This window comes from Chiloscyllium punctatum, chromosome 8 (assembly GCF_047496795.1).
Source record: "Chiloscyllium punctatum isolate Juve2018m chromosome 8, sChiPun1.3, whole genome shotgun sequence".
Taxonomy (NCBI): domain Eukaryota; kingdom Metazoa; phylum Chordata; class Chondrichthyes; order Orectolobiformes; family Hemiscylliidae; genus Chiloscyllium; species Chiloscyllium punctatum.
Genome location: NC_092746.1, coordinates 28724501 through 28745232, shown reverse-complemented (window position 1 = coordinate 28745232; position 20732 = coordinate 28724501). Strand labels below are relative to the sequence as shown.

At 40.2% G+C, this 20732-nt stretch overlaps 2 protein-coding genes across 2 annotated transcripts in view; both read right to left on the bottom strand.

Moving 5' to 3' along the window:
- Nucleotides 1–20732, bottom strand: part of stk31 (serine/threonine kinase 31) — a 97891-nt gene that overhangs the window by 56853 nt on the left and 20306 nt on the right. Inside the window, exons 7-8 of the mRNA XM_072575300.1 lie at nt 5971–6095; nt 619–778 (exon numbers count right to left, since the gene is read on the bottom strand). Of these exons, the coding sequence (XP_072431401.1) occupies nt 619–778; nt 5971–6095 (285 nt within the window). The remainder of the gene's footprint in view (nt 1–618; nt 779–5970; nt 6096–20732) is intronic.
- On the bottom strand, nt 9613–20594 carry LOC140480195 (serine/threonine-protein kinase 31-like). Its single transcript, XM_072574923.1, has 5 exons — nt 20526–20594; nt 15488–15870; nt 11986–12163; nt 9864–9995; nt 9613–9723 (listed from the first exon to the last, which is right to left on the bottom strand). The coding sequence occupies exons 1-5, from the start codon at nt 20592–20594 to the stop codon at nt 9613–9615; spliced, it is 873 nt and encodes a 290-aa protein (XP_072431024.1).

Sequence of the window (20732 nt, the reverse complement as noted above, 5' to 3'; positions counted from 1 at the left end):
TAACTGACTGATCAAAGGTCACTCTCCAGGAACTGGCTGCAGCAAGATTGTTGCTGCTTACCAGCCAGTGGATGGTGCCAGCATCATGATCATTAAATTCAGTCCACCATTTCCTCAAACACTACCAAAATGATCATTCCCCTGCTTCAAGAATATCCATAAAACTATCCAAAAGTTCAGAGAGACACCGGATTGCGGGTTACAAAATACAGACAGACAATCTTGCACAAACAGTAATGCGACTTATTCACTCACAAGATGTGGGTGCCTCTGAGCCCTAATTGACCCTTAACTGCCCTCAGGGCAATCACATTGCTGTGGGTCTGGAAAGCAGACTGCTTTCTCCACCCAAAATTACATCACAAAGAATGAATGCACATTAGTAAAGGTCCAAGGGTCAAGTGACTGCCATTTTGCTGCTTGGGTCTTTCACACTAAAGAACAGCTTTATTTTGTATGCAACTTTATTTTGTCTTATAACCAACTAACTCAGAATATGTTATAATGCAAAAAAACCAACTGCTGCACGTTATTAAATCACGTACACATGCTCCAAACATGCACATGCAAATAACGTAGTTACCATAATAAAACAGCCCAGAAATCAGGCCAACTCACCATCGAGTTACATGCTTGAAGGGTTTCTTGAGCACAGTTGTATTCATTCCAAGTATCTTCTAATTTTTTCATTGAGTGCAGCATGTATAGACATGCCTCAGTAATTACTTTCACTGCTTCAGATAGATCATCTCCAAAATGATTCTCATTGAACTCACATCTAAAGGGGTCCACAAAAACAGTGCTAAAGAGTTAAATTTTCAGAACCAACTTGAATATTGTGTTAGATTTCCTTTAAATAGGACAAAGAAATTTGCATTTAACATTCCACAATGATGAAAATTTAATTAAAAACCTAATGCATGAATTAAGTCCAACAGATAGTTCCTGAAAATTTGTAATCTTAAAATTTTTCAGCTCTGAAAGCTGCACACACTTATAACTTTTCCAATTTGTCTACTGCCATTTAATAAGAGAAAGTGAGGACTGTAGATGCTGGAGACCAGAGTTGAAAAATGTGGTGCTGGAAAAACACAGCAGGACAGGCAGCATCCGAGGAGCAGGAGAATCGACGTTTCGGGCATAAGCCCTTCTTCAGGATCTGAAGAAGGGCTTATGCCCGAAACGTCGATTCTCCTGCTCCTCGGATGCTGCCTGTCCTGCTGTGTTTTTCCAGCACCACATTCTTCAACTACTGCCATTTAATATCTTGTACTCAAAAATATTTACCTGTTAAATTTAACAGTGGTGACCAAAGATCAAATATTAGACCTTTAATTCAGCGCAACTAGATTGTGAGGTTTTCCAGTAACTTCAGAGGAACTTTATATAAATATACAGAGCCATTAGGTGAGTTAATTATCCTAAGGTACTTCATTGGAACACAATCAAACAGAATTTGAGCTAGACAAGAAGAAATTAAAAGAGGTGACTGAAAGCTTGAAGTATTGGAGGCTGAGAAGTGACCTTACAGAGGTAACAAAATCATGAGGGGCATGGATAGGGTGAATAGTTAAAGTCTTTATCCCAGGGCAGGGAATTCTAAAACTAGATGACATAGGTTTAAAGTGGGGGGTTTAAAAGGGACCAACGGGGCAACTTTTTCAGAGGGTGGTGCGTATATGGAATGAACTGCCAGAGGATATGGAGGAGGCTGCTACAATTACAACATTTAAAAGGCAGCTGGATGAATATATGAATAAGGAGGGTTTGGAGGGATAAATGTCAAATGCAGCAAATGAGACTAGATTAATTTAGGCTTTCTGGTCAGCATGGACAAGTTGGGCTGAAGGGTCTGTTTCTGTGTTGTACAACTCTATGACTCTATGAACGAGATAAATCTTAAGGGTTGCCTGAAAGGAGGAAAGGTAGAGGGATTAGAGGAGTGAATTCCAGATTTTAGGGCCAAGGCAGTTTAAAGGAACAGCCAACAACGGTGTAAATAATTAAAATTAGGAAAAAAATGCATAAAGCCAGAATTAGAGATCAGAGGATTATAGAGCTGGAGAGATGACAGAAACAAGGACAGGTGAAGCCATGAAGAATTTCAAAATCAGGACAAGAATTCTAAATATTTTAAAGAAACAGAAAGGACATGATTTCTATTTTCACAGATTTTGAAAATAGATAATGTAATCCAGACATTATATTTAACTTGAATTAAATATGCATCTGCTGACTAAGAAACACAATGGGATATAAAATGCTAGAGCATGCGCAGTAGTTGTAAAATCTCTGAATTAAACTTCAATAGTGTTGAAAACTAACACACACAAAAACATATTTAAGTAAGGAGGAGAAAGAAAATTTTTAAACAAAGTGGATTTTTATTTAAAATTTGGCCCATTATCACATATACATATGTGCATACTTCGTCTTTTAAGTGAAAGGAGATGAGCACAAGCTGTCAGCATTTATCACAGTACCACTGGTGTCAGCAGAAACTTAGTATGCATAAGTAAAGGAGATAACGAAAGAGCGAATCAATAAAAAATAAGCTGCATTACCGACGAGGGAGGCCATGGCCTAGCTGCTGTGAATGTTATCCATCTTGGTCTCAGACATGAGAGAGAAGAGATGGTATGGTATCAGAGATTTAGTCAAAACGCAAGTTTGAGCTTGCAACTAAGTATTTTGGAATCTACAATGGTGCTAATGTTTGGTCCTATACAAGTTAGAATCAATGAATGATTAGAATTATAAAACGGCCAAGGCCTAAGAGATGGCCATTTGGTCCACAGAGCCTATGGTGTCTCTCTGCAAGAACAGTTCAGGTGGTTCTTCTCCTGCCCTTTCAGCATATCTCTGCATCTTGATCACCATCCAGCACTTAAGCCATTTCCCTTTGGACAGCTACAGCTGACTCAGTTTCTATCATCCTCTCAGGAAGTCCATTCCCATTATTTACAACTCATTGCTCTTTGAACGCAGGATACACCCAAACAAATTTTATCACAGGCATATTACCAGTGATAAGTCAGACAGAATTATATTTATCTTTAAAATACTATATCTAAAGTACTAAACTGATAGCTTACCTTTTGAAAGAATGGGCATTGTAGTATGTTTACAAGGAGTTTAATATACTGAGCTCTTTATATCCCAGTGTGTTTCTTATGGAAATTACTGTTACTTAACACATAACCAGATAAGAAATCTAGATTTTAAACAGGAAGTACCAACTTGAATATTCCCAGTGATTTTCATTTTGTTTTACCACTTAGATATCAACTTTACTTCAGTTATACAGTCTTGTCTCTGAAATCTAACGTTGTGGGTTCAAGTCCATTCCAATGAATTCAGTCCCTAATCAAGGCTGATACTACATTTCGATACGGGAATGTTGGAAGTGGTGTCTCAGATAAAACATTAAAACAAAGCTTCATCTGCCCTTCAGAGAGATTGTAAACAGACCCTCTGGTCCTATTCAAAGACGACCAAGAAAGATGCCCTGATCAATTATTGCTCAACCACATCACAATGGTACAATATCTGGCCATTTACTTAATTGCTATTTACAGGACCTTGTTATTCACAATTTGCCTGTCTCATGATGATGGTGTAGTGGCAGCATCATTGGACTAGTAATTCAGAGGCCTGGGCTAATGCTGTGGATACATGGGTTCAAATCCCACCAACATCACTGGTGGAATTTAAAATTAGTCTCAGTAATGGTGACCATGAAACAATCAATCATCCTTTGTTATAAATATCTAGTTGGTTCACCAAAAGGCCAGAGTTTTCTGCTGGTTGGATAATTGTTACTCCAACGGATATGGAAGCGTGCATGGCATCTTGGTGGAATCCCCTCACTCTCAGGAGTTTGAATGTTCTGTTCAACAATTTCTCTAAACCTTTAACCCTCTGAAAGTCTCCATTAAATCAGAACTTGCAGATGATTCCGACCAAGTAAAGTAGTCAGTCTGGAAGAATGAGATACTACTGAATACACGGTCTACCTTCAGAGTAACTATTAAACAGACCCTGTACTTACCTCACAAACCCAGATCCTGAACCAATCCCCCACCTTTCCATATAAAAGAGAGCGCGACAGGGAACAGATAATGGACCATCAGAATACTGCTGTAAAAAAGTGGAATGGCCCCATTGCTGGCCAACACCAGGGTTTCACCCATTGAAACCTATCACTTCCTCTAGATGAAGCCACTAGCAAATGCAAAAAGTGCAGTACAACGACACATTGGGTAGATCAACCTGTGACAGCCAAGGAACAACTCTGAAACACAGACTGGAACCAGCATTTCAAAAGGAGATTCCAAAGGCATTTTGGTAAATAATTGAAGAGAAGTTAATTCTCTCTGAAATAGATGGCAGCCGGTTCCCACGGCAAAAGCTAGAGAAAACTCAAGGAACCAAGAAATTTCATTGACTGCAACATCTGCTACAACTGACTGCAAAGAAACCAGTTAATGAACAGCTGCCTCAAGGTAAAATCTTACACTCAAAGAGAACCAAGGGATTTCAACCATAAAATCTTATACCTTCTTTTACATTGAACATTATCCGCCTTTAACTTTTGTCAGTGTGAGAACAAGTCAGGATTGAAGTGGCTGCACAAACAGCCTGCCGTCACTACATTTTCAAATTTCTCAAGGGTTTGCATGGATTGCCACACCTTGGAAAATCTGGATCGTGGCCTTTTAGGGAAGGAAACCTTCTATCCTTACCCTGTCTGACTTCAGACCGACTGCAATGAGTTTTCACCTCAATTCAAATGTAATGGAATTCCCCTCCCTAATGGAATTGTGGGTCAACCCAGAGCAAATGAACTGCAGGGGTCAAGATGGCAGCTCACCACCACCCTCTCAATGGCAATTAGGGATGGGCAATAAATGCTGGTGGAGCCCACATCCCACAAATGAACAAAGAAGAATTAGAGATAGGCAATAAATGCCCATATCTTGTGAAAGCATAAAGTTTAAAAAAATTCCCCACATGACTACAGCATTAACTCTTCAAACATGCTTTGCGTCCTGAAATGCTCTACATGTAAGTGCTATTGAGTCAAACTGAAAAGCAATTTGATCATGTATTGATCAATAGCTCAGTGTGGTACAATGAAGGGAGGTTAACAACGAAGACTTAAGGGAATTAACATCTTCACATTAACTGAACTATTTAGATAGGGGACATTTATAACTCAAATAGACATAATTCAACACAGATCAATATGATATGATGCACTTAGGTTAAAAACAGCTGCAAGCATATTCTGAATGAAAGGTAATTCAGTGGCATGGAAGGACAGTGGAAGTAAAGAAGAGGTTGATAGCATGCTAAAGAAAGCAACTCAGGTTGTGGAGGTCTTTGAAGATGATCAATAGACTTTTCAGTTTCATGATCAGGTGGTCATGGGTTGTGTACCGAGCTGTGGGTTGCACACGGTATGATGGATGGACGGAAAAACAAACAAACAAACAAACAAACAAACAAACAACTTCTGTTTGGTCCTCCATGACCCAGAGCATCTTAAAGTACTCTATGTGAACATAACTAACGTTGACACTGCTTAATCAAATTTCCTACTCGCCCATTGGTCAGAAAATTTCAACAGTATAGAAAAAACAGCTCCTGATTTGCATTCCTTCTTCCCAATAAAGTTCATTGTACGACATGTCTGTGTTCACAACACAGCTTTTTAGCTGGGGCTTGTGGTTAATCTTACAGGACAAAAATTAACTTAATTCTTTATCTCCAGTTTCAAACTGGATACTCCATAAATTCTAATTGTGTTCAGCAAATTTTGCGAGCAAATGTCCACATTAAAATTTTAATTAACTGTTCAGTCATGAATGTTTGACATTGAATTGACAATGTTGAATAAGATGGTCTCAATGCAGTCATGATTAAAATTACATCAAAACTTCACATGACAGAGCCAAAAACACTTACCTAACCCGTCTGAGTTTTTCAACCTTGTTTGTCAAGCTTTTGATTTTTGTTTCAACAGCATGCTTTAGTTCATCTGCTAATTTTAATTCTGTTTCCTGATGCTGTTTTAATTTTTCTTCAATTTTCTAAAAGAAACAGACAATAGCTTCAATGTTCTGATGTCCGATCAGCAATAATGCACTTGATACTTTTTAAATATAAAACATATGTTCATTTTATAACTTTCTGCATTACCAAGCCATGCACCAACTGCAGCCAACAGCCTGGCAATGGCCCTGACTGTTACCATTTGATATGTAACAGAGGTCTCCCTCAGCTCCCAAAGAAAATACTAAATGACAATTTGCAACAGCAATACAGTGGGACTGAGGAGTAAGTGGGTGCCATACTTAAAATTATTTCTTTAAATCAGGACATAAAAGTGCACAAAAGGAAACCATTTCTGAAAACAGAAATGTTCTAGATTGCAAGTATTTTGTCCATTCATAAAAATTCTCTAACGTAATAGGCAGAGGTGCATAAGAAACATAGCCTGGTCAATTTGTTTTCTGCATCTTTTCTGGCAGCAGTAATTAGAGCTTGATTTGCGAGGCACAGGTGCCTACAGCCGACTGGCTTGACTTCTCTAATACTGGATTAGTGGTGCTGGAAGAGCACAGCAGTTCAGGCAGCATCCAACGAGCAGCGAAATCAACGTTTCGGGCAAAAGCCCTTCATCAGGAATAAAAAGCTTTTTATTCCTGATGAAGGGCTTTTGCCCGAAACGTTGATTTCGCTGCTCGTTGGATGCTGCTTGAACTGCTGTGCTCTTCCAGCACCACTAATCCAGTATTTGATTTTCAGCATCTGCAGTCATTGTTTTTACCTTGACTTCTCTAATAGCCAAGATAAGCAACAATATCACTAGAAATGCCCTGTATGACCATTTGGGCAGAAGCAGATCTATCAAGGATGTTCAAAACTTCTAGAAACCTATGGACAGAAACATGGGAAGGTCATGAGGTCTCAGTCATAGAAACACAGAAGATAGGAAGAGTAGGTCATTCAGCCCTTCAAGCCTGTTCCACCATTCAATACGACCATGGCTGATCATCCAACTCATTATTATGTTCCTATCCCACACACTTTGAACTATGCCCAACTCCTTTGTGTTTAGTCTCAACCATTTTCTGTCGCAGAGAATTCCAGAGGCTTATGGCTCTCTGGGTGAAGAGATTTCTCCTCATCTCAATTCTAAACGGCCTGCCCATATCCATTGAATGTGACCCCTGGTCATCGTGAACATTCTTATGTTTTCCTGTCTAATCCTTTTAGATTTGTGGGTCTCTAAGCTCCCCCATCATTCTCCTAAACTCCAGGGAATATAGCAATAAATCAATCCAATGTCTCTTCATACATCTGTCCTGCCATCCCCGAAATCAGACTGGTAAACATTTGCTGCAATCTTGTCTCAGATAGGGAGACCAAAACTTCACAAAATACTCCATATGTTGTCTCACAAAAGCCCTGCACAATTCCAACAACATCCCTGTTCCTGTACTTTAATCCTCTTGCTATGAAGGCCAACATATGATTTGTCTTCCTCACCATGTGCTGCACCTGAATGCCTACTTTCAGTCACTGGTGTACAAGGACATCCAGGTCTCACATTGGGGCCGGGATGGTGCAATCTTCCACCATTCAGATAATAACCTGCCTTCCCATTTTTGCTGTCAAACTGCATAATGTCATACTTATTCACATCACAATTAATCTGCCATACATTTGCCCACTCACTCAATTTGACCAAATCGCACTAAAACATCCCTAAATCCTCCTCATAGTTCACCCTCCCACCCAACTTTGCATCATCTACAAAACTGAAGATATTACATTTTGTTCCTTCATTTAATTTCTTACTGTGTGAAGAGCTAGGGCCCAAGCACTGACCTCTATAATACTCCACTAGTCAATGGCTGCCATTCAAAAGGACCCATTCATTCATACTCTGTTTCCTGTCTGCCAACCAGTTTTCTACCTATGTCAGTACATTACCCTCAATTCCATGCACTTGAGTTTTGCACACTTATCTCTTATGTGGGAGTTACCGGTTAGAGAGCAAGCAAAAGTTCTGTTTTATTTCCCGGGAGATCTGCCGCATCATCTTCCCCATGGGCCAGAAGCAGGTCTTCTCCCAGGATCAAGGATCTCAGGGTTTGAAAGTCCCACTCTCCAAGAATTGCTGGCCGGAGACTAGTAGCTGTACTGAATAATAACAGCAGGTTTACAGGCAAGCTGGCAGCTGCTGCCAGTATGACACACACCCACTATCCAATCATATTGTATGATGCCAGGCCAAAGGCATGTGACTGGAGGGGTCCTAGGGCGGGGTCCACTAGCAAAGGCAATGGATCAGCTTTCAGTAGGGCCCCACCTCTTTGTGCCAAGTCCCTTGATATGCACTGAGTGCCTTTAAAATGAACCTACCAACTATCCCTAAATTATCTGAAGGCCCATGAAGAACCTTCCAAATCACTGCAAATTGAGACCCTTAAGCAATAAACATTCTTCATTTCCTTTTATCTGCTGGAGATTTAGGAAGTACAGTGATCAGTGTTTGTGGAGGTACAGTGAAAATGAAGTGTCGCAGCACTTTTCCAAGGAGCTTGAAGGTCTACAAGAACAGAGTTTGCTATGCTTATGAAGGCTATGGATGTTGCATGGACTGCACCATGAGGAGGTATTTAGACACTGATGTCAGAGAGTGAAATCTGTGCACACAGAGAGAGGAGGAAGAGAGGTTTTAACAGAAACCCCGACACATCAAGGATCTTCAGGCAGCACTGCTACATCTATTGAAGCTAGAAATGTCTGCAGCAGTTATGCTTCAACAAGGACGGGGTCGCTTACATGTGCTACCATATCCAAACTTTATCCACTGAACAGACCGAAGGTGGCACTGCCAATGGCAAAAAGATCACCTTGGCCCTCAATCTCAACAGCTCTAGACCATCAGACAGGAAATGGCAGCATTGCCAACAGTTCAGCTCATCATGCATCACCTCACTGGGAGGGAACTTAGGCCCTGGACACAAGGAGATGTGATTTCATTGCTTTCTTTCAGAGAGAGAAGCAGGTGAAATGGTTTGTGACTTTACCAAGGTAGCAAATCTTCCTGCAATACTGAGAGCCACCAATGCTATGCACATGGCTCTGCAAGTGCCATATCATAAGAGGGAAAGATTGCAGCAAATGGTAATAACCCTCAAACCGGTTGGTATACAACCCTATCAGCCTGGCAGCAACTTTTATCATTTGTTACTGCCATTTTTAAATCACCCAGAAAGTGGCTACTTTGAGATGAAGGTCACAAACATCACAGAGACCATGACTCCTCTGCCACTCAAACACAATGGATCTACGTTGGCTATGGCCAGGAAGAGCTTGGAGAAAACCATAGGTGTTCTAAAACCATGGCTCCTCAGTCTCATTCAGGTGGAACCCTACAACACTTGCTGGAGTCTCTTCAAAAGGGACTGCTGTGCTCAACACATTTATTTTCAGAAGCGTGCAGCCCTTACCACCAGTCTTTTAGCTTCAAGTGGAGGAAGTGGTGGCAGCATCAAGATCATATCACTCCAGGTCAATTATTCTGAGCAGTAGTTAACCTGACCCTGGAACTACTGAAATCACTCCAAGACCAGCCATGTTCCAAAGCTGTCGACCTTCCCGCCCTCCTGCACAGAGCAGCACAATATCCACCTTCGCAAAACCCTGAGATTAAAAAACACCCAAAGGAGGAATATTCCCGAACAACTTTATCCAACAGCACTTCCAAAACCACCACAAAACTGAACAATTCACCAGTGACCATCAAGGAGGTGTCTAAGTCCTGGCACTCTTTGCAGTATTACCTCAGTGACTTTTAATAGGAGGAAGAGGGGAGGCAATGGTCTACTGGTATTAATCACTGGACTGTTCATCCAGAGACCCGGATAACCTTCTGGGGACCCAGATTCAAATCCTCCTTTGGCAGATGGTTGAATCTGAATTCAGCAAACATCTGGAATTAAGAGTCTCATGATCATCATGAATCCATTGGCAGCTGTCAGGAAAACCCATCTGGTTTACCAACATCCTTTTGGGAAGGAAACTGCTGTGCTTACCTGGTCTGGCTTACAGGTGATTGCAGACCCACAGCAATTTGATTAACTGTCTTCTGGGCAATTAGGGATGGGCATTAAATGCTGGCATGGAGGGGGATGTCCATATCCATGTCCATGTGAATGAGAAAAAGATAAATGGACTTGCGGGACATCGAGGCTCAGAGCTGCTCATGGAGCCATCTTCAGAAGATGTGCCAAGCTGGGACCAGACCCCTCATTGTTCCTGGGCAGTGACATAAGAATCAGTGGCAATACAGCCAACATTCCAATGGGTATGACTTTGAACCTTCTCCTGATGCAGCACTAAAGTTCACATCTAAATTTGCGCAAAATGATCTGGGAGTTAGCACATGTGCCATCTTTTCTCTTTGTGATAGCTACAGAACACTTGTACCCAATGACTTATCACATGCCAATCCCCCACTTCCTCACTCCCTCTAATGGGCAAGTCAGTGGTTACAAGGATTGAATCAAACGGTGGTGCTCCATCTTCAAATCGGTGTTCTTGCTCATGTCCCTCATTGAGAGCCTGCATTTGTTGGCCAGGTAGTAGCTCGAGTACGAAAACTTAAATGCAGAAGTGAAGTTTAAGAAAGGAGAAAAGTGGGAAACAAAAAGGTCCATGGTCACACCATCAGTGGTTTGTACTTCATGCTAGATTGTTAGATGATGGTGAAGTGGAGTTTGATGTATTCACGATAGAGTAAGATATCGTCATCCTTGATGTTCTCAGCTACAACAACTTTATTCAACACAACCCCTATTTGCAGCACCATCGCCTCCAAAATGTGCCTACCTCCCTTTGATTATCTGTTGCTCCCTCATTAGGTGCCACAGGACTTGACAAAAAGGGAAGAATGTTTGTGTGCTGGAATATATTTGAGTAATGAACACATCATCTTTGAATGGCTGGACATAAGTACCTGCTGAGATGTGAGGTTTCCAGGAGTGCTAAGTGTGTGAGACAGACAGAGACAGAGAGATACAGAGAGACAGAGACAGACAGCTGTTGCAAACAAGTGTTACTTCTGAACCTTGTTTCCTGGGATTGTTGATGGGTGCGTGACGGTCTTGAGTATGAATGGTGGGGAGTTTACCTGTAAGAGATGGCACTGGAATATATATTACTTTGACTATGCAAAGTCATTGGCCCTGTGTCGCAAAAAGATCAAAATCCCTGAATTAACCGTCATGATTAATTTTCCTCTCAATCTTTTCTTAAATGTCTACCTTGTGGCCTCCTGCAGAAAAATCCTATCCTCTCCTATGGATCTTCCAGACAAAAAAAAAACGTCAAAGGCCTGATCAACTTGTACATCAAGTACTGGACTGGAACACAATTAATTTCTATAAATGAATATACTGTTAAGTTTCACACTTAATTATCAAAGGCTTAAAATAATAATGTTTGGTATTCAGTGCTGCAAACCCTGATGGTAAATCACAACCACATACTTTTACTACCTTTCCAACACAATGTAGATGCTCTCCGCCTTCCTTTTCAATTCTAACTAAATCCTTATAGAAACACTAATGTCTCTTCTCCCTGACACTGCAGTATTAAATACTGCAGGATTTTACTTTCTATTCCAGCATTAATAGTTTCTTCCTTTTCCTCAAGGATGTATACAGTCAGCTCAATATACTTTGAAAAATCATACAGTAAACAGCCAGTACTAGAGCAAAAACTACAATATTCATTTCTGTATTCCTGCAGCTTTGCGAAAGCTGAGTTCCGTATGAATAGGTTCTCCTGCACATTTTTAGCAACAGCTTCAAAGCTTAAAAAAAAAATCTTTAAAGCAAAATTTTAGAGCAAGACTAAGAAAGTCTCAAAGTAAGTAATCACATTTATTGGACAATAGTTTACCTTCAATTCATGTTGCTGCTGCTTAATCTGGCCCTGCAGTAAATTGCAATTTTGGAGATATTTGCTATTTTTGACTCTCAACTTTTCATTTTGATCTTCTAGTAACTTTTGATCATGTTGCATCTTCACCATATTGAGCTTTTTTCCAGGACGACATTGACCTGATATTTGTCTCTCCCTCAAAATAAAAGGGATTTGAAGTGGTTACTGAAAATCACTTTTGACTTCTCTGCACTATCTATTCATTATGCTTTAAGACAACCAACTTTGATGTAACTTGTTTCAACACAGTATAAAAAGCAGCATATTTTGCAACAGAGCAAATATTTGATAAATTTGTCTAGTTTCATTTGGAGCAGTGAGTGACAACTGAAGAATCAAAATCTGTACTTAAATGTAGAAAGAACCTCAAAACTTGCGTGATCTTGACAGGATGCAGACATCTGTCCTAGTAATGCTAACCTTGCCCTTGGAAAAGCTGGTTAAAGTGCCATGTCACATATTTGGAGGTAGACAAGAAAAGATAAAATCCTCTCTTTTAAATGCTCCCACAGCTAACAATTATACTGTTCTTTTAAGCATCAAAATAGAGCCATTTAATTAATCCTATGAGCAAGTCCATTGATTTCAAAAAGGCTGAATGATCATGATTTCTCTAGCCATTGATACTAACCTAACAAAAACAATCATAGCAAAATTCTGTGACATTCAAGCATTGACAATCTTCTATTTAGTAACCTAGTCTCAAATCAAATTGGTGACTGTAAGAAACAGGAGCACAATTAAGCTATTTAGCCCCTCAAGATATGTTCCATGATCCAATAAAATCATGGCTGCCCTCAGTCTCATCTTAATGACATTTTTGTTTTGCTTGTCCCGTATAACCAGAGACTCCTTTATTGATCAAAGCTCTGCTTAATTTATTCTTGAATCCATCTAATAATCCAGCCTCCACTGGATTTATGGGAACCAGAAATTCAAAGTCTAACAAGCCTGAGAGGAATTCTCATCCCAATCTTAAACAAGAGACCCCTAACCCTCAGCATGTAACCTCACCCAGGCCCCTCAGAATATGTTCCAATAAGACAAATTTTTCTAACCCCCAATGACTGGGCCTAATCGACTCACTGTCAAGGTAACCCATTCATCCCAGCAATCATCTCCGTTCACCTTCTCTGTACCATTTCTAGTGCAATTATGTTGTTGCTTAAGTAAGCAGCCAACATTGTGGAGCACTCCAGATGCACTGTCACTAAGGTTTAGTAACGCTTCTCCGCTCATATACTCTATTTCCTTGCAATAAAAGGCAATATTCCATTTGCTTTCTCAATCATCTGTTGCAACTGCATGCTAGCTTTTTGCAGTGTTGCACAAGGACGCTTAAATCCTACTCTACCACAGATTTTACAGTCTCTCTCTTTCCATTTATTCTGCTTGCATGTCTCCCAGCCAAAATGTTCATGCTCACACTTGCATTTTCTTAAGATTCTTTTACCTTTACCCTCTAACCACTTGTTCAAAAACTCCACCATTTGTTTCCCCAAATTAATTCCCCAATCTCTCCTCCTCTTAAAGGGAACAACGCTCACATTAAGCACATCTTTTTCATATTTTTGTGAAAATGTTTTATATTTCTAGTTATTTTCCTCTCATTTGAATTTCTCCAATATTAGTGTTTTAGTCAGTTTCTGCTGGTTTCTAAAAGATGTCCAATCTTCTGACCTCCCATTAATGATATGACCCTCAGCCTCTGAATTAGCCACCAATGGTGCATCCTTCTTGTGGAATGTATCTGTTCAGTTACAGAAGTCTACTACAATTTCTCCCCCAACTTACTTTCCCAGGCTATTTCAGTGAAATCTGTCTTCACACAGGAAGGACCTGAAAGAAGAGAGCTAAGCAGCAACACAAGGGGACAAGAGAAGTCATTGGCAGCTAGAATCAAGGAAAACCCTAAAGCTTTGTATAGGTGTGTCAGGAATGAAAGAATGACTCGAGTAAGATTAGGGCCAATCAAGGATAGGAGTGGGAAGTTGTGCGTGGAGTCAGAGGAGATAGGAGAAGCACTAAATGAATACTTTTCTTCAGTATTCACACTGGAAAAAGACATTGTTGTCAAGGAAAATACTGAGATACAGGCTAGTAGACTAGACAGGATTGAGATTCAAAAGGTGGTGGTTTTAGCCGTTCTGGAACGTGTGAAAATAGGTAAGTCCCCTGGGCCAGATGGGGTTTATCCTAGGATTCTCTGGGAAGGCAGGGAGAAGATTGCAGAGCCTTTGACTTTTGATCTTTATGTCATCATTGTCTACAAGAGTAGTGCAAGAAGACTGGAGGATAACAAACATCGTCTCCTTGTTGAAGAAGGGAAGTAGAGACAATCCTGGTAATTATAGACCAGTGAGCCTTACTTTGGTTGTAGGTAAAGTGTTGGAAAGGGTTATAACAGACAAGATTTATAATCATCTAGAAAGGAATAAATTGATTAGGGATAGTCAACACAGTTTTGTAAAGGGTAGGTTATGCCTCACAAGGTAAAAACAATGACTGCAGATGCTGAAAATCAAATACTGGATTAGTGGTGCTGGAAGAGCACAGCAGTTCAGGCAGCATCCAACGAGCATGCCTCACAAACCTTTTGGAATTCCTTGGGAAGGTGACCAAACAGGTGGATGAGGGCAAAGCGGTGGATATGGTGTATATGGATTTTAGTAAAGTGTTTGAGAAGGTTCCCCATGGTAGGCTATTGCAGAAAATATGGAGGTACGGGATTGAGGGTGATTTAGCGGTTTGGATCAGAAATTGGCTAGCTGAAAGAAGACAAAGGGTAGTGGTTGATGGGAAATGTTCATTCTGGAGTTCAGTTACTAGTAGTGTACTGCAAGGAACTGTTTTGGGCCACTGCTGTTTGTCATTTTTAGAAATTACCTCGACGAGGGCAAAGAAGAATGGGTTAGTAAATTTGCAGATGACACTAAAGTCGGTGGAGTTGTGGACAGTGTCAAAGGATGTTGCAGGTTACAGAAGGGCACAGATAAGCTGCAGAGCTGGGCTGGTTCCACAGGTTGGTGCAACATCAAGGGCCTGTACTGTGCTGTAATGTTCTATACCCTTGAAATTGCCATACTTAAGCTGAAGAAACCAACCTTCAACCAAAATTTCTCACCGACAAACAGAACACGTATACATTGTTGCCCAGAGCATTCTTCAAGGAGGTCATGCACTAATCTTGGCTGATTACACACTCCAAAACCGCCTGCTCCCTAGTTTGCTCTAGAACATGATGCTCTAAGAAATTATATTGAACACACTATGAACTCACCTTACAGGCTGGCTTTGCTAAAGAACTTTATCCAATTGATCTTAGTACAATGTCTCTCAGTTATTGTCGTATTTTCTTATAAGTCCCCTTTATTATGCATTACTACCTTACAGGAGTTTATATAAAACCAACTTAACTAATGTTTCAAAAACAGAATAATACTGAGCATCTTGTACTTACAATGAACATACAAGAGTATTTCCATGATCCAGCCTTAGATCTCTGTCATATTCAATGGTGTCTACTCGTCCCTTAGGTTCATTTCCCAGCCGATCATTTCTCAAATCAAGGGTAATCTTCATTCTCTGTGAACCACTACCAAATCCCTGAAACCCTTCAGCATTTCTACCAGAAATCAATGGGACCACGTTACTTTTTATTCCTTCATTGCTGTGGGCAGAAGTGGTCCTGCACTTTTCAGCAAATCCCTTTTCCATAACTTCTTGTCCAACATCTAGAGCATCACTTTGTGCATCTACAAGGAAGGCTCCATCCTGAGCTGTATCTCTGTGATTAACTCGGATTATTTTGTCATTTACCAAACTGGCCAGAAAACTTCTTCCCTGAAGGAAGGAGAAAAGAAATCCATGTATTAGAGCAATTAAAGTCAATTAACTATCCACTGCTGGATATCCAGTAAATAAGGAACTGAACTCATATGGAATGTTGAACAGGCAGACAGGGCTAAAAATGGAAACATTTAGAAAATAGTTAACAGAATCTAGTTTTGTAGTAAATACGAATACTTGATTTCCTCCAACTTGTGTCACTCAACCATATCCACACAGTTCTTGTTAATAAAGTTAAAGTCTGCTCTGAAAGTCAATTTTTAAAAATTTATTCTTAGCACTGTTCAAAGTTCCTGTCAACCTCAGCGATATTACAGCTTCCATTCCATTTCCAAGATTCCTACCATAAATAAAGACAATTTCAAGGCTGATCACTTCGGAGAATATTTGGCGATTTTAATTTGCCATTTTCCCTGTAAGCAGTCTTTATATTGTAAACATCAGTAGTTGGATCAGTGTCTATACTATCTGGCCATCAGTTTGCTGTGCACCTTATATCCAGATTCATTATTATTTGCGAATAGTTGCTTATTTTTAAAATTTTTCTGTCTTTTGGCTCCTCCTCTAATCAACTAAATCCTCTCTATCTTGAATACTTATACTCATGAAATTGGACCTTGTCCAATTCAGATAAAGTCCATTCCATTTATATAGTTTCCCCAATCCTATAAAATCTGTCCCAATGTCAAGAATTAAGGAACCTTCATTTCTATTGTGATTTAAGATGCGCGAGTTATATATTTAAAAAATTTTTTAAGCATTTGGATCTTGAACCAGTGACATGTGGGCTCAGTTTGCGTATCTGAATGGGGTGAATGATTAACTTGCAAATTATTCTGTCACCATGTGATTTTTTTTTAAAAGATTCCCTACAGTGTGGAAACAGGCCCTTCAGCCCAACAAGTCCACACCAACCCTCCAAAGAGTAACCCACCCAGACCCATTTCCCTGCATTCACCCATAACTAATGCACCTAACACTACGGGCAATTTAGCATGGCCAATTCACCTAACCTGGACAACTTTGGACTGTGGGAGGAAACCCATGCAGACACAGGGGCAACGTGCAAACTCCACACAGACAGTTGCCAGAAGTGGGAATTTATTTACATCAGTTGGAGAAAGTGTTCCTGAAGAGTACTGGGGCTTTTTTACTTTGGGAACTTTATGAACAAACAGCATAAACAGAAATGCATTAGGTTTCAGACAGAAAGATCCAGTATGTTTTTCTGAATATTTGGCTTGGGGGAAAAGAGGAATAGCTTGTTCCATTTTCTTTCTTTGAAAGAGAAAAAGGTTTTTAATTTCAGTATGGGAGGTTTGCAGAAGCCCTGGTTGAAGCCAGATGTGTAAAACAGTTGCTCCTAAAGAAGGGAGCTAGTTTCTAATGGTTAAGAAATAGATTACTTCAGCCTAACACATTTAGTTTTAAAATTCTAGACCGCCAAGTCCAATACACTGAAGGGTTATTTGAAGCTGAGAAAGCCTATAGTTAACTGTAGTAAGAGGTCTGCAGAATTTTAATGGATGGAATTGAAGCCACAGTTAAATTTGTCTCCATAGATGTGACAGAGAAAGGAATTATTTCTGGTGAGTACAGTAGAAGAGTACTGTTAGGATTAGTGGAATCATCTTATCATGTTTCAAAGTATTTTGAGTTATTAGATTAGATTACTTACAGTGTGGAAACAGGCCCTTCGGCCCAACAAGTCCACACCGCCCCGCCGAAGCGCAACCCACCCATACCCCTACATTTACCCCTTACCTAACACTACGGGTAATTTAGCATGGCCAATTCACCTGACCTGCACATCTTTGGACTGTGGGAGGAAACCGGTGCACCCAGAGGAAACCCACGCAGACACGGGGAGAACGTGCAAACTCCACACAGACAGTCGCCTGAGGCGGGAATTGAACCCGGATCTCTGGCGCTGTGAGGCAGCAGTGCTAACCACTGTGCCACCGTGCCGCCCACTACATAGTTTTTTTTAAAAAAGATTAGATTAGATTCCCTACAGTGTGGAAACAGGCCCTTCAGCCCAACAAGTCCGCACCAACCCTTTAAAGAGTAACCCACCCAGACCCATTTCCCTCTGACTAATGCACCTAACACTACGGACAACTTAGCATGGCCAATTCACTTGACCTGCACATCTTTGAACTGAGGGAGGAAATCCACGCAGACACAGGGAGAACGTGCAAACTCCACGCAGACACAGTCACCCAAAGCTGAAATTGAACCTGGGACCCTGGCACTGTGATACCACTGAGTGCTAACCACTGAGCCACCACGCCGCCCGCAATTGTATAATTTTAATCTTTGTATAAACTTCTACTTTTTATTAAAACCAAACCTATAGCATCATATACTAGTGGTCCTGTGAAAGATCAACTAACTAATCTTGCCTATCATTAGTTGCCTTTGAGAAGGTGGTGACAAGCTGCCTTCTTGATCCACTAAACAGTTAAGAGGAGCACTCCAGGAGTTTTACCCAGTGACATGGAAGGATCAGCGATATATTACCAAGTCAGGAGAGTCAGCAGCTTGGAGGTGGTGGTGTTCCCATGTATACGCTATTCTTGTCTTTCTAGGTGGCAGTGGTCATGGGTTTGGATGTTATTTCTAAAGAGACTAGCCTGCGAGACAGTTGGAATTTTGACATGAGTCACAAGATGTCAATAAGGAGGATTTTGCAGGGTTGACAGGGGTATGTTTGTAATTATAATTTCCAGTGCCCAAGTTGGTGTTGGGTGGTCTATCTGGTTTCATGCCTTTTCTCCTTTCTTGCAGTTTATTCTATCAGCTTGTTCAGCCATTTCCAAACGCAGTTAAGAATCAACCACATTACGGTGGGTCTGGACTCACACGCAAGCTAGACTCAGTAAGAGTAACACTTTCCTTCATGAAAGGACAAAAGTGAACCAGACTGATTTTTTTCCTGACAATCAAGAATGATTTCAAGGTCGTTAGGTTTTTAATTCAAAGTATTTATTTGTTTCAAATTCCACCATCTGCTGTGGTGGGATTTGAACCTGGGTACGCCAAAACATAAACTGGGTCTCAAGATTTCTGATAAAGCAACAATACCACAAGGCCACCACCACACCAAACCAGGTTTCAGTCTGGGATTTGATTTGTCCACTAATAACATCACTGCTATCTTATTATTGAATAAGAAGATTGCATAATCGTTAACCTGCTTAAATCTACCCTCTTCATGGTACCAGGAATAACTTAGCAAACTATTCCCCAGGCCTTGATCATTAATCTTGAATCTACCTCTACGAACTCATACGACCTTCACTGACCTCTACTTACACACGAACCATGAATTTTGTTATAGTTAACTTTGTTTTCAGTGCAGAAGTGACATCCAGTGGTCAAACATCAAAACATCAGTACTACTCTGCATGTTCTTTTATAGGTAAAAGAACTTGTTGGAGTACAGAATATGACTTGGTCTTAAATTTGATGATCACAAATTTGCTACAATTTGTCTGAGCTAACTTAAAGTAGGGCCCGGTTAGCAAATTACAAACAGTAGTGTAGCACAAATTTGTAAACTTCACTTTCTATTTAAAATTTGACTACTATTCTCTTTTTACCCCCATTCCCTAACTAGCTGTCTTCAACAGTTAACGTTGCATCAACTGTCCTTAAAACCATAAAATTAGGTTTTGCTAATTGCAGCAAGGGGTAAGGATTTCTTCTCAAACAAATGCGTTGATTAAACCAAGGTCTATTTACAGAGTTATGATAGAACAAGATCCTAAATGCATTCTTATAGGTGGTAAAATAGGCAACCAAGTGCTAGTTCTGCCATCCTTCAAGAGATCAAAGCTGATTTGTATCCTAATTCCATTAAGCACCTCCCCAAATCTAACAAACTCAGATTTAGAATTGTGAATTGATCTAGCAAAGACTACTTTTTGTTGGAGAGAGTTCCACACTTATACCAACTTCAGGAACTTCTTTCCTGAAAGGCAAACCTCTGGCTTTAAAGGACACATTCCCTGGAGGGTGTAAAAGGTTTATGCAAAAAGCAACTGATCACTTCTGTTCCCTTTCTCACTTTACACTCTAGTTCTAAGTTGCACTAAGAACATAACAATAACTAGGAGCAAGAGTAATTCAGCTCAAACCTGCTCCACCATTGAACACCATCTCATCTTGATCTCAACTCCATTTTCCTGTCAGCTTTAACTAATTAAAAATCTGACTACTTTCTCCTTAAACTTGCTCAGTGCCCCAGGATCTACTGCACTCTGTGGTAGGGAATTCTACAGATTCACAATCATTTGAGAGAAATGATTTCTCCCCATCGCTTTTAAATCTGCTACCCCTTATCCTAAAACTATGCCCTCTCTCATTCCAGATTGCGCAAATAGGAAACATCCTTTCTACATTGACTTTGTCAATCCCCATTAGCATCTTGTGTACCTCAATTAGATTTCCTCTTATTCTTCCAAACTCTAAGTGACATTTAATATTTATCAGAACAGGTGAAATTGCTGTAAATAAAGCAAGCAAGCAAAGACAGGCTAGCAATGCTAAGGACAGAAAACAGACATTGGTCAGGATAGCTGACAGACTATTTGAGTGGAAGGATTCTCTTGAAGGAAGGCAAGTGGATTTGTATGCAACTTTACAATGAACTTTGACGAACTTTCTTCCTTGAAGACATTCCTTAAAACTTCTTTGACCAGCTTTTTGGTCATCTGACTTCTTTCCTTATATGACTTATTTGTTTTACTATGCTCCTGTGAAATACCTTGCTAAGTTTTATTACATTAAAGGCAGTACACAAGTTGTTGCTGTAAGTTCACTCAAATTATTAGAAATCAACTTAAATTAGT

Excerpts from the sequence above, each read along its gene's own strand:
- LOC140480195 (XM_072574923.1), bottom strand. The coding sequence starts at position 20,594 with ATGACCAAAAAGCTGGTCAAAGAAGTTTTAAGGAATGTCTTCAAGGAA. Across the intron at positions 9,996-11,985 it reads AGCAGCAACATGAATTGAAG|ATTCAACCATCTGCCAAAGG; the intron begins GTAAACTATTGT and ends TGCTGAATTCAG. Across the intron at positions 9,724-9,863 it reads TCCTATTAAAAGTCACTGAG|GGTTTTGCGAAGGTGGATAT; the intron begins GTAATACTGCAA and ends TTTTAATCTCAG.